The 21,028-nt window shown below is 32.3% G+C and overlaps 2 protein-coding genes across 4 annotated transcripts in view; one reads left to right on the forward strand and one right to left on the reverse strand.

Annotated features, from left to right (window-relative positions):
- Positions 1 to 21,028, forward strand: part of RYa-R (RYamide receptor) — a 707,678-nt gene that overhangs the window by 643,963 nt on the left and 42,687 nt on the right. The window lies entirely within an intron of this gene.
- The window catches only part of LOC106678979 (uncharacterized), a 49,871-nt gene continuing 29,459 nt past the window's right edge, over positions 617 to 21,028 (reverse strand). Inside the window, exons 1-3 of one of the 3 annotated variants that reach the window (XM_014417872.2) lie at positions 7,502 to 7,776; positions 1,449 to 1,744; positions 617 to 1,010 (exon numbers count right to left, since the gene is read on the reverse strand). In XM_014417872.2, the coding sequence (XP_014273358.1) occupies positions 634 to 1,010; positions 1,449 to 1,698 (627 nt within the window). In that variant the 5' untranslated portion in view covers positions 1,699 to 1,744; positions 7,502 to 7,776 and the 3' untranslated portion in view covers positions 617 to 633. Of the gene's footprint in view, positions 1,011 to 1,448; positions 1,745 to 7,498; positions 7,777 to 21,028 lie in introns of those variants that run through there. The other 2 variants (XM_067048089.1, XM_067048088.1) reach the window with 2 other exon arrangements.

Below are 21,028 nucleotides of genomic sequence, written 5' to 3' on the forward strand. Positions count from 1 at the left end.
TCGACGAGCAGTTTCCTGTCTTTTCAGTCTCGTATGAGGATTCCATGTCAGTCGTTTGTCGAGATTTAGTCCTAAGTAACGGATCTGCTCAACAGGAATGAGTGGGGTATAATTAAAAGATACTGTGGGGCTAGACGAAGGGTAAATGTGATTTGGTGGAATTTATTGGAATTTATTTTAATCCTCCAGTTTTGGTACCATTCTTCGAGGGTGGTGATGTGGGATTGGAAGGATCGGGATACAATGGAAGGATCATTATTCACTGACAATAAGCATATGTCATGTATACGTGGTGAGAATAGTGTTGGGATGGGTTAGGATCTCAGCTGTAAAAACAAATAAAACTTTTAAAAAATAAATAAAATCAGGCGAAAACGACTGTAGGAGCTCAGTTTGGCTGTTGAGTGACGTCATTCTCCATTTATCAGCCACCAATTACCAATTTGCAGACTCTGCATAATTAAGAGTCCCTAAGAAGGTCTGATAAATGGAGAATGACGTCACTCAACAGACTAGTAATGGTTTACGATTTAACATGCTAAAGGAAGGACATTTTTTCAAAAAAGGCTTAACATTTTTTATATTAAATTATTTATTATAATCAAATAATGTGTGATATGTTAAAAATATTTTCTAGTCCGATAGATGATATTGATTCGACACGGACTGCACCGCAGCTACCATTTTTGCCAAGGCAGCAATACGTTTGATTTCCTCGTCTAAGTCTTTAGGGTCCTTTTTTCCTGAATCAGACGAAGATCCAAATAATTCTCTCAGCTCTTGCACGCTGAATACGGACGCTAAGTCTATTATTTCTTTATGAATATTAGCTAATTCTTCTGTTTTGGTGCGTAGAGTATTTGCTTTGCTGTCGACCATTTTTTTAGCGCTATTCAGCAGGGTTTGGCCGACCGCGTTTGTTGAATCCACTAATGCATTGGCTGCCGACCTTCCAGTGTTGGTCATTCTTTTCATAAAGGGTATGATGTTCATAGTGTCAGCTACTGCATCTGAAAAACGAAAAAATACTTCTCAGATATTACAGTTTGAAATATTTTTTTTTTTCACTTTAATAAAATAAAAAAGGAAATTAAAATTAGGAGTATATTATAATTTTAAAAAGTGCGATGTAACTATAACTGTAACTACCCCTCACCAGTTTACGAACAATTCTCATAAATTTATACTATACAATAAAATACAACAACAATAACTATTTACAATAAAGTATACACAATAAACAAAACAAAAGATTGACAGTCCTCATATACTCTATTACAAATTAAAACTAAAGCAAAACAAAATTAAATCATGACTTTTAATAATTAAACAAAAATGCATACATGATAATGCCTACTTCATTCCAGTCTCAGTAGTTCTCGAAAGCAAGCGCTCTTGTCACCTCAAGAAATTAACCGTTAAAAATTTATTAACTGTTATATTCTTACCAATCCCTTTTTTTGTTACACCCGCAGCACCATGCAGGAACGCTGAAGTTGTTTCTCCGATTGAATCTAGCACATTTTGGCTAGCATCAATGAGACCCTTGGATGGAATTTTGATTGTTTCTACTCCTGTCTTTCCCGCAATATTCAGGCCATCTATAAAATCTTCTGCCACTTTTAGAATTGAATTGCATTTGGCCGTTTTGACATTGGATAATACGATGACGCATGCCACAATTATGATTATTTTCATTCTATCAATCGGTAGCTTGGACACTGGAGCTAAGTTTCGTTATTACCTGAGAACAAAAAATAAAAATAATAAATAAAAATGGACTATTGTTATTTTAAAATATAGATTTTAAATCTTGTGCGTTACGTGCATCACCTAACTTTTTCTTAGCACCCTACTTTGAGTTTAAGTGAATCCTCGCTCATTGCGCTTTTTAAATATTGCTCGATTTAACTATTTTAAAGTTTCCTGTTGTAAGCTAATATTTCAAAAGTGATATAGGACCGTCGCTCTCTTTTTTTGTATTAAGATTTTATTAATTTGCGGACATTTCTTATAGAAGATAAAGGAATAAAGAAGTGAAAATTAATTTCCTGAAAATAAATAAACTAAAGTTTAACAAATAAACCCTTTGGAATTTTAGTTGTAACAGTAAAACTAATTATTTCATATTTAAACTGAATAAAATTATTAAACAAAATATATACTAAGTGTTGAGACGACAGCCTAGTTGTCAATTGGATACCCTTACAATATTTACGCCCAGACTAAACTGGGTTCTACGAATACTTAGTTTGGGGTCTTAAATATTATGTTGATAAAGGATGAAAAGAGATAAGAAGAAATAGAGAATGTAAATATTCCTGCTAATGAATGAGATAATAAGTGAAAGAGAGGGATAGAAAAGGCATATGTGAACTATAATATAATTGATAAAAACTAAAAAAAGAATGAAGTAAAACAACATTAAATATCAAAATTAATAACATAGAAGATAGAAGAAAATATAAAAGATAGAAAACTACAGAGAAATGATTTGGTGCTTGATAGAACAGAAAATAAAAACTATGAAAGATAAAAATATATTTAAACAATAAAAAGGATATATAATAAGAAATTAAATAAAAGTTACTATTGGTTTTAATTATTATTAGTACTAGTTAATTACTATTACTATTACAATGTAGGTTATAAACACAGAAATTCAAAATATTCCTTTTTTTTATATATACTGATGGATCAAAATCTGAGGAATCAACAGCATCCTCTTTCATCACAAAAAACTCATAAAGCCCATGAAATAAAACTGCATACATTATGCAGTGTATATACAGCTGAATTACATACAATAGCCTCAGCACTCCACTTCTCCATGACAGTGACGAATACTAACATAGTTATCATTACCGACTCTTTAAGTTCACTAAAAGGCATGAAGATCATTTACCCTAAAAACACCCGGCAATCATAAAAGTTCACAATTATACCAACATGCTTGAAAACTTGGGAAAACTGTTTATATGGGTGCCGGGTCACGTGGGGATCGCTGGAAATGAACTGACGGACATTGCAGCCAAACATGCACTTCCTCTTCCAGGTCAGGGTACGGTCATTCTGACACCACAAGAAATAAGTCTTCCAATGAAAAATGAGATATTTTCTAGTTGGCAAGCCATGTGGGATGAAAGCCCGCCAAGCAAATTAAAAAATATCAAAAAAACCACTAAACCATGGACCACATCATACCGTTCCAATCGCAGGGAGGAGGTAGCTATTGCCAGATTGAGAATAGGTCATACGATTTTAACTCATAGATCAGTAAGCAGCCACCGCCAAAATGTCAATACTGCAACAGTGTACTTACAATCAGTCACATATGCGTCTTTTCATTCCAAACTCCTTAACCATCCTAACCCATTAATTCTTAATATTAAATCCTTAAAAATCCCTGATAATCCTCCGAGGCGTCTGAAAAGAAGATGGCCACAGGACCTTCTAATTTAAATTAATGTTTGAAGTAACACCAATGGGTGGTTCCTTCCCAAGATTTTCAGGTGTATATGAAACATACAACATATTTACCTATTGTATTATTTTGTACAGTTGTAAATTACATTAGATAAATAATAATAAAAAATCTTGAAGCACTGCCAATATTTTATATGTTGTGCTTAGTACTATAATGCCTTAATAATTATCATATATCATATTGTCTCCTTTCTTGTCTATAGGTCATATTGCTGCTTTTGTCTTATATTCAGACATTTTTCTTTTTTACATATCTCCCAAATGAAATCTCAAATTTGTTTCCACAAACCACTGCCATCACATTTCATCATCTTTGGAGTTATCTCGTTAAGACCTTATTATAGTTCTTCATTGATCTAATTATATCAATTATTTCTTCTTCTTCAATTTCTACTACCGTGTCTTATCAAGGAATTAATTTAAATTGAAGCTCTCTACAGATATTTTATGTACTATATGTTCCATAATAAGTAAAAGAAAAATTTAAAAAAAAAAAATCCCTTGTTATTAATATTGATACCTTTTCATTAATGAATATAAATAAATCTTAAGTGGAAATATATTTCACATAAATGATTGCACATAAAATTGATAAAGTCAAGAGGTGCTATTATAATGCCTATATAATTGAATTAGCATTATTGGATTACAAATATCAGGATTGCCTATAAAATTGGATTATTTAACCATATCATTTGCCAAATTTATTAAACGGTAATAGCCCTCACCTTCCGGAAATATTTGATTACCTTCAGAAGTTTAATAAAAATTTAACTTTTTTTTTTTTTTATACAACTACTTTTTATTTATTGATAGAGATTACAATCTGTCACACAGTTGTGGGCAATAGGTAATAGTGATGAATGATCTCGTACATACTAAAATAAAATAAAATAAATGAATAAAAAAACTCTCTTAAAATATCTACAAACAAAAGAATAAACAAAATGAACATAATCAAACTATCTGTATAAAACATAAATAAATAAAATAATATAGTCTCTAGTCTTATTTACACACAATATTTTTGCATTTTAATCACATAAATTTCTTACACTTACAGTACTCGAATAAAAACATATATTTTTACTCTGTTCCTTTTATCTTTCAATTTTATTTTATTTATATATATAGGTGTATTAGGAGTGTTGTCAAGAGGTCAGTCAATATGCACAGTCTAACATCACCTTCTCTGCGGATTGCCTATTAATACAAATCATACATATGTGTGTATTGTAATATTCATATTTATCTCAAAAATTGTATTTTGATTTTCATCAATGTTGTATTTTATTTTATTTCTGCGCCGACCTACAGCAATACCAATCCATCGGAATATCCCAGTGCTAGATAATCACCAACCAAATTTTTTTTTTTTCCGGAATATATTTTGTTCTCGTGATTCAATTAGAAAAATGATTTCATCAATTTTATATAATAAATGATAAGTGGCATTGGCCTTTCTGAACAGGTCGTTACACCCCGAGAAATATAAAAGGAAAGACCTAAATAAGATTAACGATATTACAGACTTTATTGCTGAAGTAATAGTCTAAGTGGGCGACAAATAATAAATCCGCCCGTAACTTGGTTCAAGGAGTCTAACAGCAACTTAATCTTTTCATCTGAATCCTTCGCTCATTTTATGTCAGTTTAGATTTTATGTATTTATTAATAACTTTAAATTAATATTATTTAAGGAATAATTGAATGAATATGCCCTCGTGACATTTTAGAATAATAAATTTCATAATTTTTTTAAATTAAAAATTTGCATATTTATATTTCTCGTTTCTTTATGGCACTATCGCTCAAAGGATTTTTTTTTCTTTTCCTTATTTTTTTTTCGTTATAACCTATAAATTATTATAATCTGAGGTTTTGCTACTAAAATAAGTATGTGATTTATTCATTACCAACTTTTTCTCTTAATATTTAAGACGGTCAGGGTTGCGGTCAAAAGAGAAACAAAAATAGTTTACAACTATTTATTTTCCGACGTTTCGCCCCACTTTGCAGGGCTTCATCAGGGCTAAAAAGATACAAAATGATACAAAGAAAAGATACAATGATAAGAATATAAATATAAAGATAAGATACAAGGATAAGAATAAAAACAAGTAACAATGGCAAGAGTGAAAATTTCTTTATAAAAATACGTAAAATATAAAGCTAAAAAAGTACATGAGATGCACATAAAACAAAAACAATACGGGGAAGAGAAAAAAAAATTATAGAGATAAAATAAACGTCATAGAATAATAAAAAAAAATAATAATGATGATATAAAATGATAATCAATGAGCAAAGAACAAGTCAGGACAACCTACCTGTTCAAAGCAATAGGTTGAACAGAAAGAAAGAATGAAGCGGAAGCGTGGAGGAGTGGGGAAAACGCTGTGAGTGAGTATTGTATAATTATATGTTTGAATTCCAGATAGGGCCGAGAACTCGAGCTCGCAACCTTTGGGTTGAAAAACAGGCGAGTTAGCAGGATTCCCAGAATACATTGAACTATTGTTAGAAAGTTCTTCTACAATCACTTCAAAGTCCACGGTACACGGGATACCGCCCTAAGCAATGGGAGCGATCGAAATCAAAAAATGGTAATATATTTATTCTAAAACGATATGAACTTTTAATTAATTTGATTGAAAAAACACTAAAGACGTTTACGTAATTTAAATTAGTAGACTAAAGTGGCCAACTTTTTCAACGGTTTCAAGTTTGCCTATATTTTTCTTATTCAAATTATTTATAAATTTTACATATTATGTTGTTCTTACGTTCTAGTTCATATTGGATCAGTAATTGGGACGATGCAAGTCTTATTTACATAAATATTCTCTAGAAAACACGATTCTAAAACGGTGTGAAGGAATTGGTCACAGATATGAATAGTCATTTTCTTTGCTAATTATCACAATCTGTTTAAAATTACATTGTTCGTGGGGTTTTCTCTTAATTTAGGTATAGGAGAGAAAAACACCTTATTAAAAATGTGCTTCTCAACTTTATTTGGCTGTCTCATACACAGCATACTTAGGACTAGTAAACCACAATGTTTTTTCAATCCTATTAATATAAATTGCCACAGAATTTTTTTTAAATTGTCACATAATAAAAATTTCTGCATTATGTACTAAACTTATACATGATTTATTTTTTCCTCTTTATTACTTATTATTTCTTCCCTTACACATTTTTTTTTATAATTTATTTATCGTTATTTACAACTGTATACATATATACACATCAAGTAAATTTACTGTAAGTGATATTATGACACGATACAAACATGTGGAGAATCTACCCATTGTTAGAACTCCAAAAACACTTCTAAAGGAGAAGATCTCGAGACCATCTTCTTTTCAGACGCCTAGGAGGATTATCAGGTAATGAATGAGAAGCCAGATTAGAAACGTGGAAGGATTGGTATCTGGTTCTGGCCAAATCGGCAACATATGGGACATTGAGGTCCTGATGGATGACTTGATTTGTGACAAAGTAAGGAGCATTAAGGATTTTACGAAGGATTTTGGACTGTAAGGATTGGATTCTGGAGGAATTTTATGGTTTAGTAGAGCCCCAAAGCTCAACTCCGTATGTCCAGATAGGCCTTATAATAGTCATGTAGATCAGTCTTTTGTAATGGATTGGAAGTTTGGACCGTTTGTCTAGTAAATGTTGCAATAGTCGGAATCTACGAGCAGTTTCTTGTCTTTTTAGTCTTGTATGAGGATTCCATGTCAGTCGTTTGTCGAGATGTAGTCCTAAGTAACGGATCTGTTCGACAGGAATAAATGGGGTATTATTAAAGGATATTGTAGGGGAAGAGGTCATGGGTTTACGTCGAAAGGTAAATGTGATTTGGTGGGATTTATTGGAATTTATTTTAATCCTCCAGTTTTGGCACCATTCTTCAAGAAGTTATTATTAATAATATTATATTATTTAAAAAGTATGATTTTTTCTACTTGAGTAGTAAACAAATGTATAAATTTACACATACTACCTAGAATATCCCCGTTATTTCCCTCTCATCCAGAAGTTTTCCCGGCAGGAGAAGAAGTAATGTCGTCACAAGTTTGTTACGAAGTTCTAAGGGACTCTTTTTCTTGAGACGGTGAATCTGATCAAATCCTGGCATTGTGAATAACCTTTGCCACTGGTTATTTCTGATCTCGTTTATCTTTGTCTTTATCTTTTCTTTAAACTTTTATTTGATCTCATCTACTAACTCTTAGAAATTGCTAAAATTCTGAATTTTTTCCAACTGGCCCGTAGAAACATTCTATAAACTGTACCTTTGAAGTTAAGCCTAGTTAGTTCTCTTTATAATGTACTGATTGGGTTATGTTGTTACGGTTGCCATGGTAAAATAAAAACACTGGCTATATCTGCGTAGACAAGAGATGTTACGGTTGTCATGGTGAAAACAAAATTCGAGCAATATGTTTCAGACGAGTGGGTTTTATTTTTGTGAAGGCAGCAGTTCAATTTTGAACACGTATGTTCAGACGAGTGGGTTTCGGTTTTGTGAAGGTGACGTTTGATTTTGGAACACGTTACGATTGTTCAATGCGAAGTGGTAATAGTTTAAAGGCCCTCTGTCTTTACTGTTTGAACCGAAATAGAGAAATGTCCACGTATGTGTTTTTTTTTTTCAAAATTATGTTGTTCTACTTCAATGGACGGTCATTAACACTAGAAGTGGGGATATAGTGCAGTGACGTTTCTTCAGCATGTCCTGGATAAGAGAATAATATAAATATAGTTATTAAGCTTAAGCATTTAAGTTAAGGTTAAGTCAACCTATAAGTTTTAATTGTTTTATTAATTGATGAGAAATCTTTTTATTTTCCTTTTTCATTCTGTGTACATATATTTCTTATTATTATTAAACTTTTGTACATATAGTTCTTTTTCTGCTTTCAACATGTAAATTTAATTTAATAAATGTTTTTTTCTTGTTGTTCGCGGAATATTAAAATAATTCAACAGGTGGGTAGGTAACACCCCTAGGGTTTCTGTTATCTACAAGTAAAGGTATTCACCAGAGGTCATAATTCAACAATTGTTTATACAGGGGTATATTTTAGTTATATTGTGGGTATAATGCTTCGGGGTTTTCGTTATTTCCTAGAAAAAATAACGTGGCGCCTAAGGAATAATTTATTCTTTATTGTTTTTGTTTTTTTCTCCTTTTTCATTATTATTATTTCTCCCCTTTAACTCACCCCCTTCTCCGCTGATCGTGGGCAAGTACAAACGATAAATATATATAACTAAAGTCAAAATTTGCGGTTATAATGTGTGGACTGTCTGTAAGGAATTTAATTAAAACAAAATTGACTTAAAGTGAAAAATCTATTGAACAATTTACATGGCTGTATGGAGGGGCCAAGAGAAAATATGGTTTATTTTTATTTAATGTAATTTTTTTTTTTAATTTTATTCATTTAAAAAATTACTTCCAATATGGTCCGACCAGATGACATCTATTGGTGCCAAAATAACACATGAAAATGATAAGACATAAGTGAATTGTAATTATTACAATTTTGACTATTAGGGTGTTTTGGAGGCTATACAATTTTTAAGATAAAATAAAAAAAAAATAAAGTTTATGAAAAATAATATTTAAATGATAAAATCTTAATTTGATGATTTTCCACTTTGTTTTGCTAGATTTAAAAAACGAAGTATCACTGTTAATATTCAGAGGCGGGATAACACACATTGCTACGCTGATAATCATCAAATATGGAGTTGTTTTAAGGATTGGAACAGCAACCAGACATCACTTTCGGTGTGAGAAAATGGAAGATAAAATTTTCTTTGGAATATTTTTGAGTCTGGATCGATGAGGGTGACAGGTTGGAAGCCGACTGTTTGCTTTTCCGTAGAGGGTTTCGCTATTCACACATCGCTGCTTTCAGTTTCACATTCCCTCTTCGTCCTATTTTCTAGGATGGGACATTGTCAGGAATTGGAGCATCGTCGGATATCGGGAGTATTGTGCGCATAAACTAGGATGGATGAAACTCCGAGGTTTGTAAAGGTAATTTTCTGTTTTAAATATTTTTTTGCGCCAGAATCCGAACTTATTTCTGTTGTGGTCTCATGCATAATTAATGAATGTGATCTCACAGTGCTGTGCTGAGAATTACTCGTATTTACAATAGAATTGAACATTAGACTGATACATTTTGATGAAATTCATTAAACTAATTTATTTAAATAAACACGTGTAAAATAATATATGTTTGGCAGCAGAAACGGTTATAATTGATATAGGGAAAATATATAGGAACAGGTAGAGAAATTTATATACATAGGCTTTACAATAACTTGGAAAAAATAAATTGATGAAGTAAAGATGAGGTTAAACTGTCACAATATCGCAATAGGGGATAACACAAAACAAAATGCAATCCCTCCCGGCAAACCCACCCCACTGAAACCCCCAGGAAGAGACTTTCCTATACCTGCTTAAAACGGTAGTTTAATCGAGCAATATGTAAATATAGCCTGAGACTGAAAAAGGGCGTGAAATCCGCCTCATCTGCCCTCTGTGCCTTTCTCACCTCATCTTTTAAACAGACTCTTAAAGCGAGAATGTTGGTCGATGTACGACGTGTCATTACTTCAAAGGAGGAGACCGTAACACAAAAAAAAGGCAATCCTTCCTGGCCGAACCCGCCCACTAAAACCCTCAGGAAGCGACGGTGCTAAGAGCTCTGCTCTACCCCTCACACGTGGGGGATAGAGTGGGCTCAGGGATCCTCAGGTCGAATGTCTAAATATTGTATATAGGAGTGTAAATGTGACTAAATATTCTTTTTTTTTATCATTATTTTATTTTATGTATTTATTTTTTCATGCTTCATGGTTTGATTATGTTCATTTTCTTTATCCACATATATTTTACGAGACATTTTATTTATTTGTTTGTACGTTTTTTCCATTTATTTATCTTTCTTATTTTATTTTATTTTAGTAAGAATGTGATCATTTATCACTATTATCTATTGCTCGCAACGGTGTAGCAGATTGTACTATCTATCAATAAATAAAGTTCGTTTATAAAATATATGTATATACTGGATATATACATGGACTAATGGACGAACAGCTCCTTACAGTCATATACAATATACGATTACCTATTTACTTTAGGTACCTAAGCGTTTTAGGACCACCAGGGCCCTGTTTCATAATAAAGTACGAACTAATACTATTAGTCTTGTAGATTTATCTTCATTTAATTACACAGACTTGTACAATTATAACTTGTACTTCAGTATTTTTTAATTCCTGTAATAATAGTCATTCCTATCATGAAAAAAATAAGTATTAGTATTATTACCACACTAGTTTATACACTTGTACTATGAACTAATACTATTAACTTTCATTATTGAAGTAAATTTGCCTACGTTTTGGCAAAACTTGAAAAAAAAAATTCATTTTTTTTTGCTAACAACATATTACTAAACCGCATATGTTATGGAACTAACTCAACGCCGAGAAATTTAGGTGAGAACAATTTTTTTTTCGACACTTTATTAACTGTATATTACCTAACTAGTAAGAGTTTTAAAACCACCAGAAAAGTGTTTCCAGGTTAAGTGTCATGTAAACTAATATTCTAAATATATATTACAAGTAAATCAGACCAACGTAATAGCTTCATATCTAATAGATATTTGCGCCCATTGGAAGGTTATCATACATGAGCTCTTGTACTATTAAAGTTTTGATATAGGTGTTTCTATATGTTAATTTTATTGCTTTAAGTAAAGTTTAAATCAAATGAGACTTTGATATGGAATCTAGATAAAAACAGGCTATAAACAAAACTTTTTCAATTTCTGACTTGGCAATTCAAATAAGTGGAGCTCTTTGACTGGCAGTGAAAAATCACTTCTCTTCAACACCTCATTGATGATTCTCTCCGAATTCTTTTTAATTTGAATAAATACATTAAATTCCCAGATAGGTAATTACAGAACTTATTGTTTCTGAATTCAATTTCATTTGATTAAATTAAAGAATTTTAATTTGGATGCTGTAATGATCGTAAAAAAAATTATAATATTCGTCAGAATAAAACAAAAGTGTCACTTCATATTTAATAACATTAAAAAAAACTATACATCATATTGTGAAGGTATGTGTTAATTTTAGTCTTAATTGGTGAAGGTATGTGAAGCATATATATATATATTGAAAAGAAATTTAGGATCCAATTCGTGAGGGTGTATACAAAAATTCATACAACTGATTTTGGTTAATATTGCTTAGTTTCGGCATGTATTGGATTTGATTCTCAGGATATGTGGGGCAGTTGATCAAAAATGGAAACAATCCCCCAACGCCGATCCATCACAAGCTGGTCAAAGTTTCTGTGGGTCCAAAGTATATTTGTGCGACCGTATTAATGAAGACCCTATCGCACCGCGGTTATATAGTACAAGAGCCCAAAAGGAGAAAAAAGGCAGTTATCTCACACCAATTTTTGATTACTTTAATGAAAACTATGTAGAATTACTAGTAAAAATTAATGAGTCTGCCAAGTATAGGTAGGGGGAATAAAAAATGGCAGCTGTATGAAAGCGATCAAAAAAATTAATTTTTCATTCGGAGCTCTATATCTTAAAAAGAAGGAACAACGTCATTTAAAGACGAGCAAATTTTCTAAAATATGAGTCCTAAAAGAGATATTTTATACCTAACCTAGCTACACATTAGAACATTTTTTGTAAAATAAGACGATGTAATTATATGATTAATAATTATATGTAAACAAGATGTGTACTATTTACATATTTCAAGTATGGTGCGTTAATTATTTCTCATACTGTACATATTGATCGTTTTAACGAGATTGGATTTCATGCAATACGTAAGTATTTAAAGCTAAATATAAGAAAGTTTCAGTCATCTAAAATCGATAAAACAAAGTTCAATAGATCGATTTTTTTTATAATTTTTTTTAATGCCTTGTCATTCATTAAACCGTGGTTCTTCCCTAAATCCAAACTATAACTATTGAAAAATGTGAAAGAAGATTTTCGGATGAGAAAATTTTGAATGGAATTGCGTAAATGATCCGGAAAAGTGGCTAATATAAAACCGATATGAAGCACCACGCTAAGGCCCAGCGTTCCATCAATGCTGGTCAACTTTTTTCATTTGTCTTTTAGTAACGTAGATGGATGTCAGTGGGGCTTCCTTAGCCCCTCCCCCCCACGGGCTCACTAGGTCTAGGCCCCGCGATCTATAGGGATTCCTTACTCCAGTAATCATCGATCTCTCCAAATTGTTGTTTTAACTTATCGTGCCTTCAAATCAATATACCATTACTATTAACTATTACTAAGTTTATAAGCATTTATGACAAAAAAAATTATGATTTTTTTTTTGTGTGTGAAAATTCTTTACTGACGTTCTGTAACTCAAAAAAAAAAAAAATGTACGGGAGTAAATTGATATGGATAAACCAAAAATTGTTGGAGGGGGAACAACGCTAGTAAATTCTGATTTTTATTTATTTATTGACATTTACAACTCTATATAAATAAAAATACATCTAGTAAATTTTATGGAAGATCATAATGGTATACTTTTATATTCTACTTTGATATTTCTATATCTAAACGTCTTCTTTTCAGGCGCCCCAAGGGATTGACAGGAATAAAAGAGGAATCAAGATTCGAAATTAGTGGGATTGGGTAGTCAGGGAGTTTATAATGGAAGGATTGATTTATGGTTCGGGCTAGATGAGTTGAATATGGAAGGACCTTAATCTTTATGGATGATTTTATTTGTGACAAAGTAAGAAGCATTGAAGATTTTATGAAGGATTTTGGATCGTAAAGATTGGATAAGAGAGGAATTCAAAGGTTTAGTGGCACCGCAAAGCTCAACTCTGTGTGTCCAGATTGGCCTAATTACAGTTATGTAGATAAGTCTTTTGTAATGGATTGGAAGTTTAAATTGTTTGTCTAGTAAGTGTTGAAGGGATACTGTAGGGCTGTCGGTAGGCTTACGACGAAGGATAGAGATGATTTGATAGGATTTGTGGAGTTTACTTTAACCCACCAATTTCAACGCCACTATTTGATAGTTGTGATATATATAGGATTGGAGAGTTGGGGATACAATTAAAGGGTTATTACTAAGAACATATGTATCAATAGCATACGTGGTGGGCATAGTTTTAGAATTGCTTGGGATGTCAGGTGTATAATAGAGGATGGGACCGAGAATATTATCTTGAGAAACACCAACTGACTTCTAGGTATTTTTTTATATTGTAATAGGAGAGTAGGAGCTTACAACAGCCTTACAATTCCGGCCGTATAAGTCCGATTGAGTAAGTTCCTTAAAGCTTTTACTCTCTTTATTATTACTATTATTATTATATGGGCGATAGACCATAGAGTTCTAATCCTCGCTTTTCTTGACGTGTTTTTTTCGTTAGGTGGGTTCGTCACTGCCACGCCTATTTTTTGTGAGTGCACCCATTGGCTTACGGGCCTCACAAATGCCCGCGGGGAGGCTGAGAGTGAGTTTTGTATAATTTTATGCTTGTAAAAATCCTGTAAGTGGCCGGGCTCGAACTCGCAACCTTTGCGTTGGTAAACAGGGCCGTTGCCAGGCTGCTACCGCTCCCCCCTCTTTAACTCTCTTACAAATAAAGAAAAATTTCCTGGTAGAACTGACTTTGGAAATGGTTGTTCTCTTATAATTATTTATAATGTAATTATTCATTGTAATTATTATTATTGTTTATCGTATTTGTTATTATTAAATATTAGGGAACTAATATTTTCTACCTTAAGCTATAAGAGAACTTATAATTCTTTTTTTTTTTTTTTTTTTTTTTTTATGATCTATTATTCAAAATTGTATCTTAACGTTTAAAAGTGAAAAAGATAGTTCAAAAAATGTAATTATATAACTCGATATAATTTTGATCATTTGAATTACAATATTTTGAGAACTTAAAATCGGAGTTGCTTACTACGAGTGAGGGAAATGTTTAGTATTTCATCCTATTTGTAATGAGCTATAAATAAAGTTATATCATGATGCTATGTAGAGTTGTAAATAAAAGTAATAAGAAATATCTTCTGTGAGTATAAAGATAAATGTAATGATAAATCTATGATCACATTGTATCTATGATTGAGAAAGAAATATCAGTTTCGATAATAAATCTCTTCCTTAGCCGAAATTTTCAAAAAAGTGATTGTTATAACTTTTACCCGAAATCGCAGCAACTTTTTCTAAGTCCTGTCCTAATTTGCGGACTTAAGTCTCCTTATGTTTTTAATTTATTATCTAATTGTTTTGAACTTTCAATATCCTTTCAATACAATAGAGATTCAAAACTAATTTTTACTGTTTTAATATATTTGTTAATACCTTACTCAGTTTCAAGATATGACATGTCTATTTTTTCAAAGATTTTTTTTTTTAAATATTTGTTGGTTTTTATTATATAAAATATATATACATTTTTATCAGCTCTTTTATTCGATGATTATAGCTTTAATTTGCATCTACATTTGTTTACCAAGTTGTAGAAATTGCGGTCTCACTACGAAACCATTAACTTTGTAGTTCGCACTCTAAGGAAGATGAAGTATCAAGTTCAGATTTTTCTGACTCCTTTAAGTTGGAAAAAATCTAGCATATAAATAAAAAGTCATCTTCAGTATATTAGATAGGAAAAATTTCTCTTATTTTAGAGAACTTTAATTTAGAAATTCATCTTGAATTATTCTCCCGCAACCTCAAGTAAGGCCATAAAGCTACTTGTAAACATCCCAGAGCACGTCTTATGATAATTTCACCGAATCATTTCTGTATAATTAAAAAACCTAGGGAGCATATATGATTATCTATTCACTTTAAAAAAAAAAACAGCTTGAGTTTGAAAATTAAGGCTGAAAATGGACGAGTAGAATATGAGACTGAAACTGTAGGTTGTATTTGATATTTAATATCATTCCAAACAGATAATACAGAAGCTTCCAACTTATTATTGCTATGTACTGTCTCGGGATTTAGTCGGGATGCCAGGATAATCGCTGAAGGCAATTATTCAAAAATAAGTTAATTAATTAATTTATATTGAGTCCTGCAAAACTATAATTATAATTGGATTCTTTTCCAAAGGCTAGTTTTGTGTTTACCAGTTACCAATAAAATACCTTTATATTTATAAAATGTTGTTACCATTAATTATATAACATAATAAGGGGTAGTATTGTGTAATATGATAGTAAAGTACATAAAGGAACTAAGTATTTATTTAAAATGATTGAAATGATTCAGATAAATAGTTGACATAAAACATGATTATTACATTATTACTTATTGCCTAATATATACTTAGATTAGATTTTTATTCAGGGCGATCAACATCTAGGTTATTACATCCTTTTTACTTTATTTATCTTCTTGTCTTTGACATTTGATAGTTGAATGTAGACTATTTCCTTTTTATACTGGTCGATATTGGTGGATTATATTTTAGTATAAAGATGAGTTTCTTTCAGAAATTTTATTATTTTGTCTATGGATTCTGCTGAGTCTTTAACGGCTAATTCTCTTGTACGAGGAATTTTATTATTATATAGGCTTGATGAAATGATGGGCATTCTTCAATTATATGCTTTATCGATAATGGGGAATGACAGGTTTGGCATATAGGCTGGTCCTGTTTTGTGATTAAGTGGAGGTGTGTTAATTTGGAATGTCCTATTCTTACTCTTGCAACAACCACTTCTTCTCTTCTGTTTCCCCTTATGGCACTTGTCCACTTTTGTGTGTTTCTTTTTTTTTACATTTCTTAATTTATTGGTGAGTGGTACGTCAGCCCACATTTAATCCCAACTTTTTCGAATTCTGTTCCTTAAAAATGCCTTTATGTCTTTCGGCTCGTAAATTTGGAGTGGTGGAACGTTCATTGTAGCAGCCTCTTTAACCGCTTTATCCGCTGCCTCATTTCCAGCTATTCCTGAGTGCCCTGGAGTCCAGAGAAAGGAAACACTTTTTTTATGATGTTTTAGCATGTCTATATATAATATATACTTATAGCTGCTGATTGGGATGATTCATATCGTAGTGTGGCGTAACGTCTTAGGTGTGGGTGTCGTCTTGGCGTAAGGGATGGCGTTCCATGTCTGAAGAGCCCTCCTTAAGACATCTCCAAGTCCATGCTCTTCTCTAACCCGGCTTGTTACTTCTGTACCTCTACCTCTTCTGTTTCTTCGTCTTCCGTGTCCCTTTTTCCTGGTCTAGTTGTCCTGCCCCTTTTCTCCCACCTCCACTTAGAGACGTTACCTTTTTTTTCTAATCTAATTCCTCATTGGTCATAGGTGACAGAACATCCCTTGGGTGTTCGTCCCCACTAGGCCCGAGATGGGGTGGGAAAGCTTATGCTTAGGAAGGGTTTGTACCTGCTTAATTGTCTTCTGATCCTTCGTCAAAAACTGTCGTACACCAAAGTGTTAATAGCTCTGATAGAGGACCGATGTGGCAAATAAACATGAGTACATATCCAGGGAGACAGTGAAAGGTTCTTTGAAAGAAATTCCACCCTGGCCAGTTATCGGGACAGATGGCGATAAACCTTAATAATATCCAGAATTGTTAAAAGTTCAATACATATCAGTTCCAAATAGATAATACACAAAGAAAACAGAAGCTTCCAACTTTTTCTATGATTTTGTTTCATCATTTAGGACTACTGGAGTCATTCCACAACGGATTAAAATTATCTGAAACTATTTTTTTTTCAAAAAACTTTTGCGTTCTTTATGATTAGTGATACATCAGCAGTTTATTCATTTTCTTATTGAACTTTTAGGAATTCTTTTAAAGATCTTTTTTATAATTATTATATTTTCCATAAATTTAATTTAATTAATTTTGTCGACGTTTCTCAACTGTGGAAAAGCAAAGTGCTAATGTTGGAATGTGATTTTGGCCAAGTGAGGCCAATTAGGTCCATATAATTATCCTCCGTTATCTGCATAAATCGATATAAATCGATGTAGAGCTGTGTTCCAACACGTCACTCAACTGAGCAAACATTCCGCGCCTCCCATCTATATTAGGTGAAGGAATAATCTTCAAAGCACAATTATATGTTTACGAATCAGAATAAAAAATAAATAGTGTAGTGGGAACATCTTAAAATTTTGAAATCTACCATGATTTGAGGTGAGCTTAATCGTTATTTGTTTTTAAAATAGTAATTTCTTACTATATTTCAATAAATATATATATACATAAACTGGTAACTTTTTTCTTGAATATATATATATATATTACGTTAGTACGTAGTATATAAGATACGGTCTGAGTCAGCTGTTATTTCGATGTCAGCTGACTGAGGGGATCAGCTGATCGAGGGTATATAAGAGATGTACCAAACATAATAAAGCTAGTGTTTTACAGCAGTTCAAGCGTGTTATCTTATTCCTTCTTCTCTTTTTTGACATTTTGCTTTCGCCAATACTTAACTTATATATGATATGATGATGATCATTGCAATATAATGATAAGTCCCATATAAGTAAGATAGAGTCCCAATCATTTGAGCCTGAAATGGAATCGATTCTACTAATAAATAATATTTATTTAAAACATTTGTTATGGTTAGATTCCATTACATAGATGAGATAAGGAGCCAGAAATAAGGATATTAATAATCCCAAATATAATCCCATATATATGTATACTGCCATTGTTTATTATTAAGATCTATAATACCTGTACTATGATGATAACTTATGATAGGTATGTATTTATATTCGCGTGTGTGTGTAAAATAAAATAGTCAATTTTATATTTCCAGAAATAAATAAGAATTAAACGGGGTTGACGACAAAGGAAGTTCTACGCAAGTTTAAGTTGAACGAATGGACAACTCTTTGCTATTAAAAGTGTTATGAATGTGAGAAGTATACTGGCTATAAATGATTGCTATTAATTTTCATGATGGAGTGCCCATTATTTGAGACTGAAATGGAATCGATTCTACTTTTCTGAAAGAATAACATTTATATATAAAATTTGTTATGGTTAGGTTCCATTATATAGATGAGATAAACAGCCAGTGACTAGAATGTTGCGAAAAGTCTCAGTTCGTTTCTGTCTCTGGAAAGTACATCATGGCCGATACTGAAGATATTGATACCATTTTCAACAAGATATATACTTATTCTAAAATTGTTGGAACATTTCCCTTCACACTGAAACATGGGACGTTCAGATCTTCATTTATCCAATTCGTATACTCCACTATTTTTTATAGCCCCTTAGCGCTGATATTATGGGAAATAATTTTAAATGAATCTGTGATGGATTCGGTTTTACAACAATCAGTTATTTTTACTAACATTCAGTTACTTATTTTACCCGCATCCAATTAGATTTGGTTATCTATTAAGTTGAACAAAATGAGCAGTTTTGTTCGTTCGATAATATGGATCCAAAAGAGAGTTCAAATTAAGCTGACTTTAACTATTTGGTTTAAGATCTATTTCATAACTTTGATCTTTATTGATTTGTTGATTAACGTTACAAGAATCATTATAGTCAAGCACGCGTATCCGAACTTGAAAGTCCTAACCGTTGTGACAATCAGGTACTTTCCTGTATTGGCAATAGTGGACCAATTTTCAAGTGTTTTAGACATCGCGAGGATGATATTTGTTGAAGCTCGCAACCAGCTCAAGGTAGAGAAGGCAGAAGAACTGATTGAGGTTGTGGAATTGCTACGGGAGTCTTGCAGAATGCTCAACCACTGTTATGCCCCACAGATACTCATGTTTTTATATACAGCTCTAATTTACGAAGTAACCGTAATCTATGTGTTTGCGACTTGGTCTTTGGGTCCAATAATTAATTATTTATCTCCTGTGCTCTCAATCGCTTTCTTTACTTCTGCTATATTACGACTGACGATGAGTTGCTGGCGAGCTTCGCTTCAGGTAATAAAGGTCAAGATATCGGAATATTTATTTATAAATAATTTTAACTACCCTCCTTTAAATTTTTGTTATGATTTATTTACTGTTTTTTTTCTTACAACTGTATAAAAATATATACAACAAGTAAATAAGCTGTAGGTGATATAATGACATGATACAAACATGTAGAGAATCTACCCATTGATTGAACTCCAATGTTTGTTATGTTCACTTACCTCAACTACAACAATCAAAAAATTCTGCTTTTCATTTATGGTTGGGCTAGTAAAAGTTCCTTTTAAACCCCTACCCGCCGTAACAGAACTCTTTTTTTCTCTGTTCGACTCTTGGTCGGTTGTATGAGACCCGTGACCACCCGGTGTCTTCAACGTCCATCGTCCTCTCCCCTTCTCTTGCACTGGCGTACATCATATCCTGTGCACATTCCATGAAAGATGTCCTGGGCAATCCTTCTCCTTTTGAGCGAGAGGAACTTCCGTGAACTGTCCGTTACTCTGCTCGGGCCTCTTCCTTTACCGCCGCAAAACTTTTTTTTTTTTTCAGTCTGTCCTTCACCAGACTCCACGGTGTTTCTTCGCCGTCCTGGCTTTGGTTCAGAATGCTATGTTTAATTCTGCAAAACACTGCGGCTCTTAGCGAGTTAGCATATTCCCGATCTAGTAAGTTTTCAGCTAGTTTCGCCTCTATCCCTGTCATCAGGCAGTCCCCTCCTTTTATGAAATGGTTTAGCCCACCCATCTCCCCGGTGAGTTTGTTTAAATCTGAAACAGCCTTCCTTAAGACCTGTGTTGTCGCAGTGCGAACCTTAATTCATTATAAGGCGTTCGTGTGTGACTAATGGTGGGATCTCCGGTTCCTGTTGCACTCCGTTATTCACCATGTTAAACAAAATTAAAGAAAAACATACAAAAAATTCGAAAGGGAACAAGAAATGAAAATAAGAATGAATGAGAGAGAAGGAAAATAAGAAAAAAAATGTTTCCGTTATCTTGTATTGCACACTATTTACGGTTCCCGAGAGAAAAACTTTTTAAAAAACCTAGAGGATGGGACTAGAAATGAGACGCACAAGACCATTTCACATAAAAGTTTATTTAGCTTATTAATCCCAAATATATATATATATATTCTGCCATTGTTTATTATTAAGATCTATAATACCTGTACTATGATGACAACTTATGATAGGTGTGTGTTTATATTCGCGTGTGTGTGTAAAATAAAATAGTCAATTTTATATTTCCAGAAATTAATAAGAATTAAACGGGGTTGACGACCAAGGAAGTTCTACAAAAGTTTAAGTTGAACGAAAGGACAACACTATTTATTGCTATTAAAAGTGTTATGAATGTGAGAAGTATACTGGCTCTAAATGATTGCTATTAATTTTCATGATGGAGTGCCAATTATTTGAGACTGAAATGGAATCGATTCTACTTTTCTGAAAAAATAACATTTATACATAAAATTTGTTATGGTTAGGTTCCATTATATAGATGAGATAAACAGCCAGTGACTAG

The sequence above is a fragment of the Halyomorpha halys genome, unplaced genomic scaffold (assembly GCF_000696795.3).
Source record: "Halyomorpha halys isolate HHAL.00 unplaced genomic scaffold, Hhal_1.1 Scaffold12.1, whole genome shotgun sequence".
NCBI lineage: Eukaryota > Metazoa > Arthropoda > Insecta > Hemiptera > Pentatomidae > Halyomorpha > Halyomorpha halys.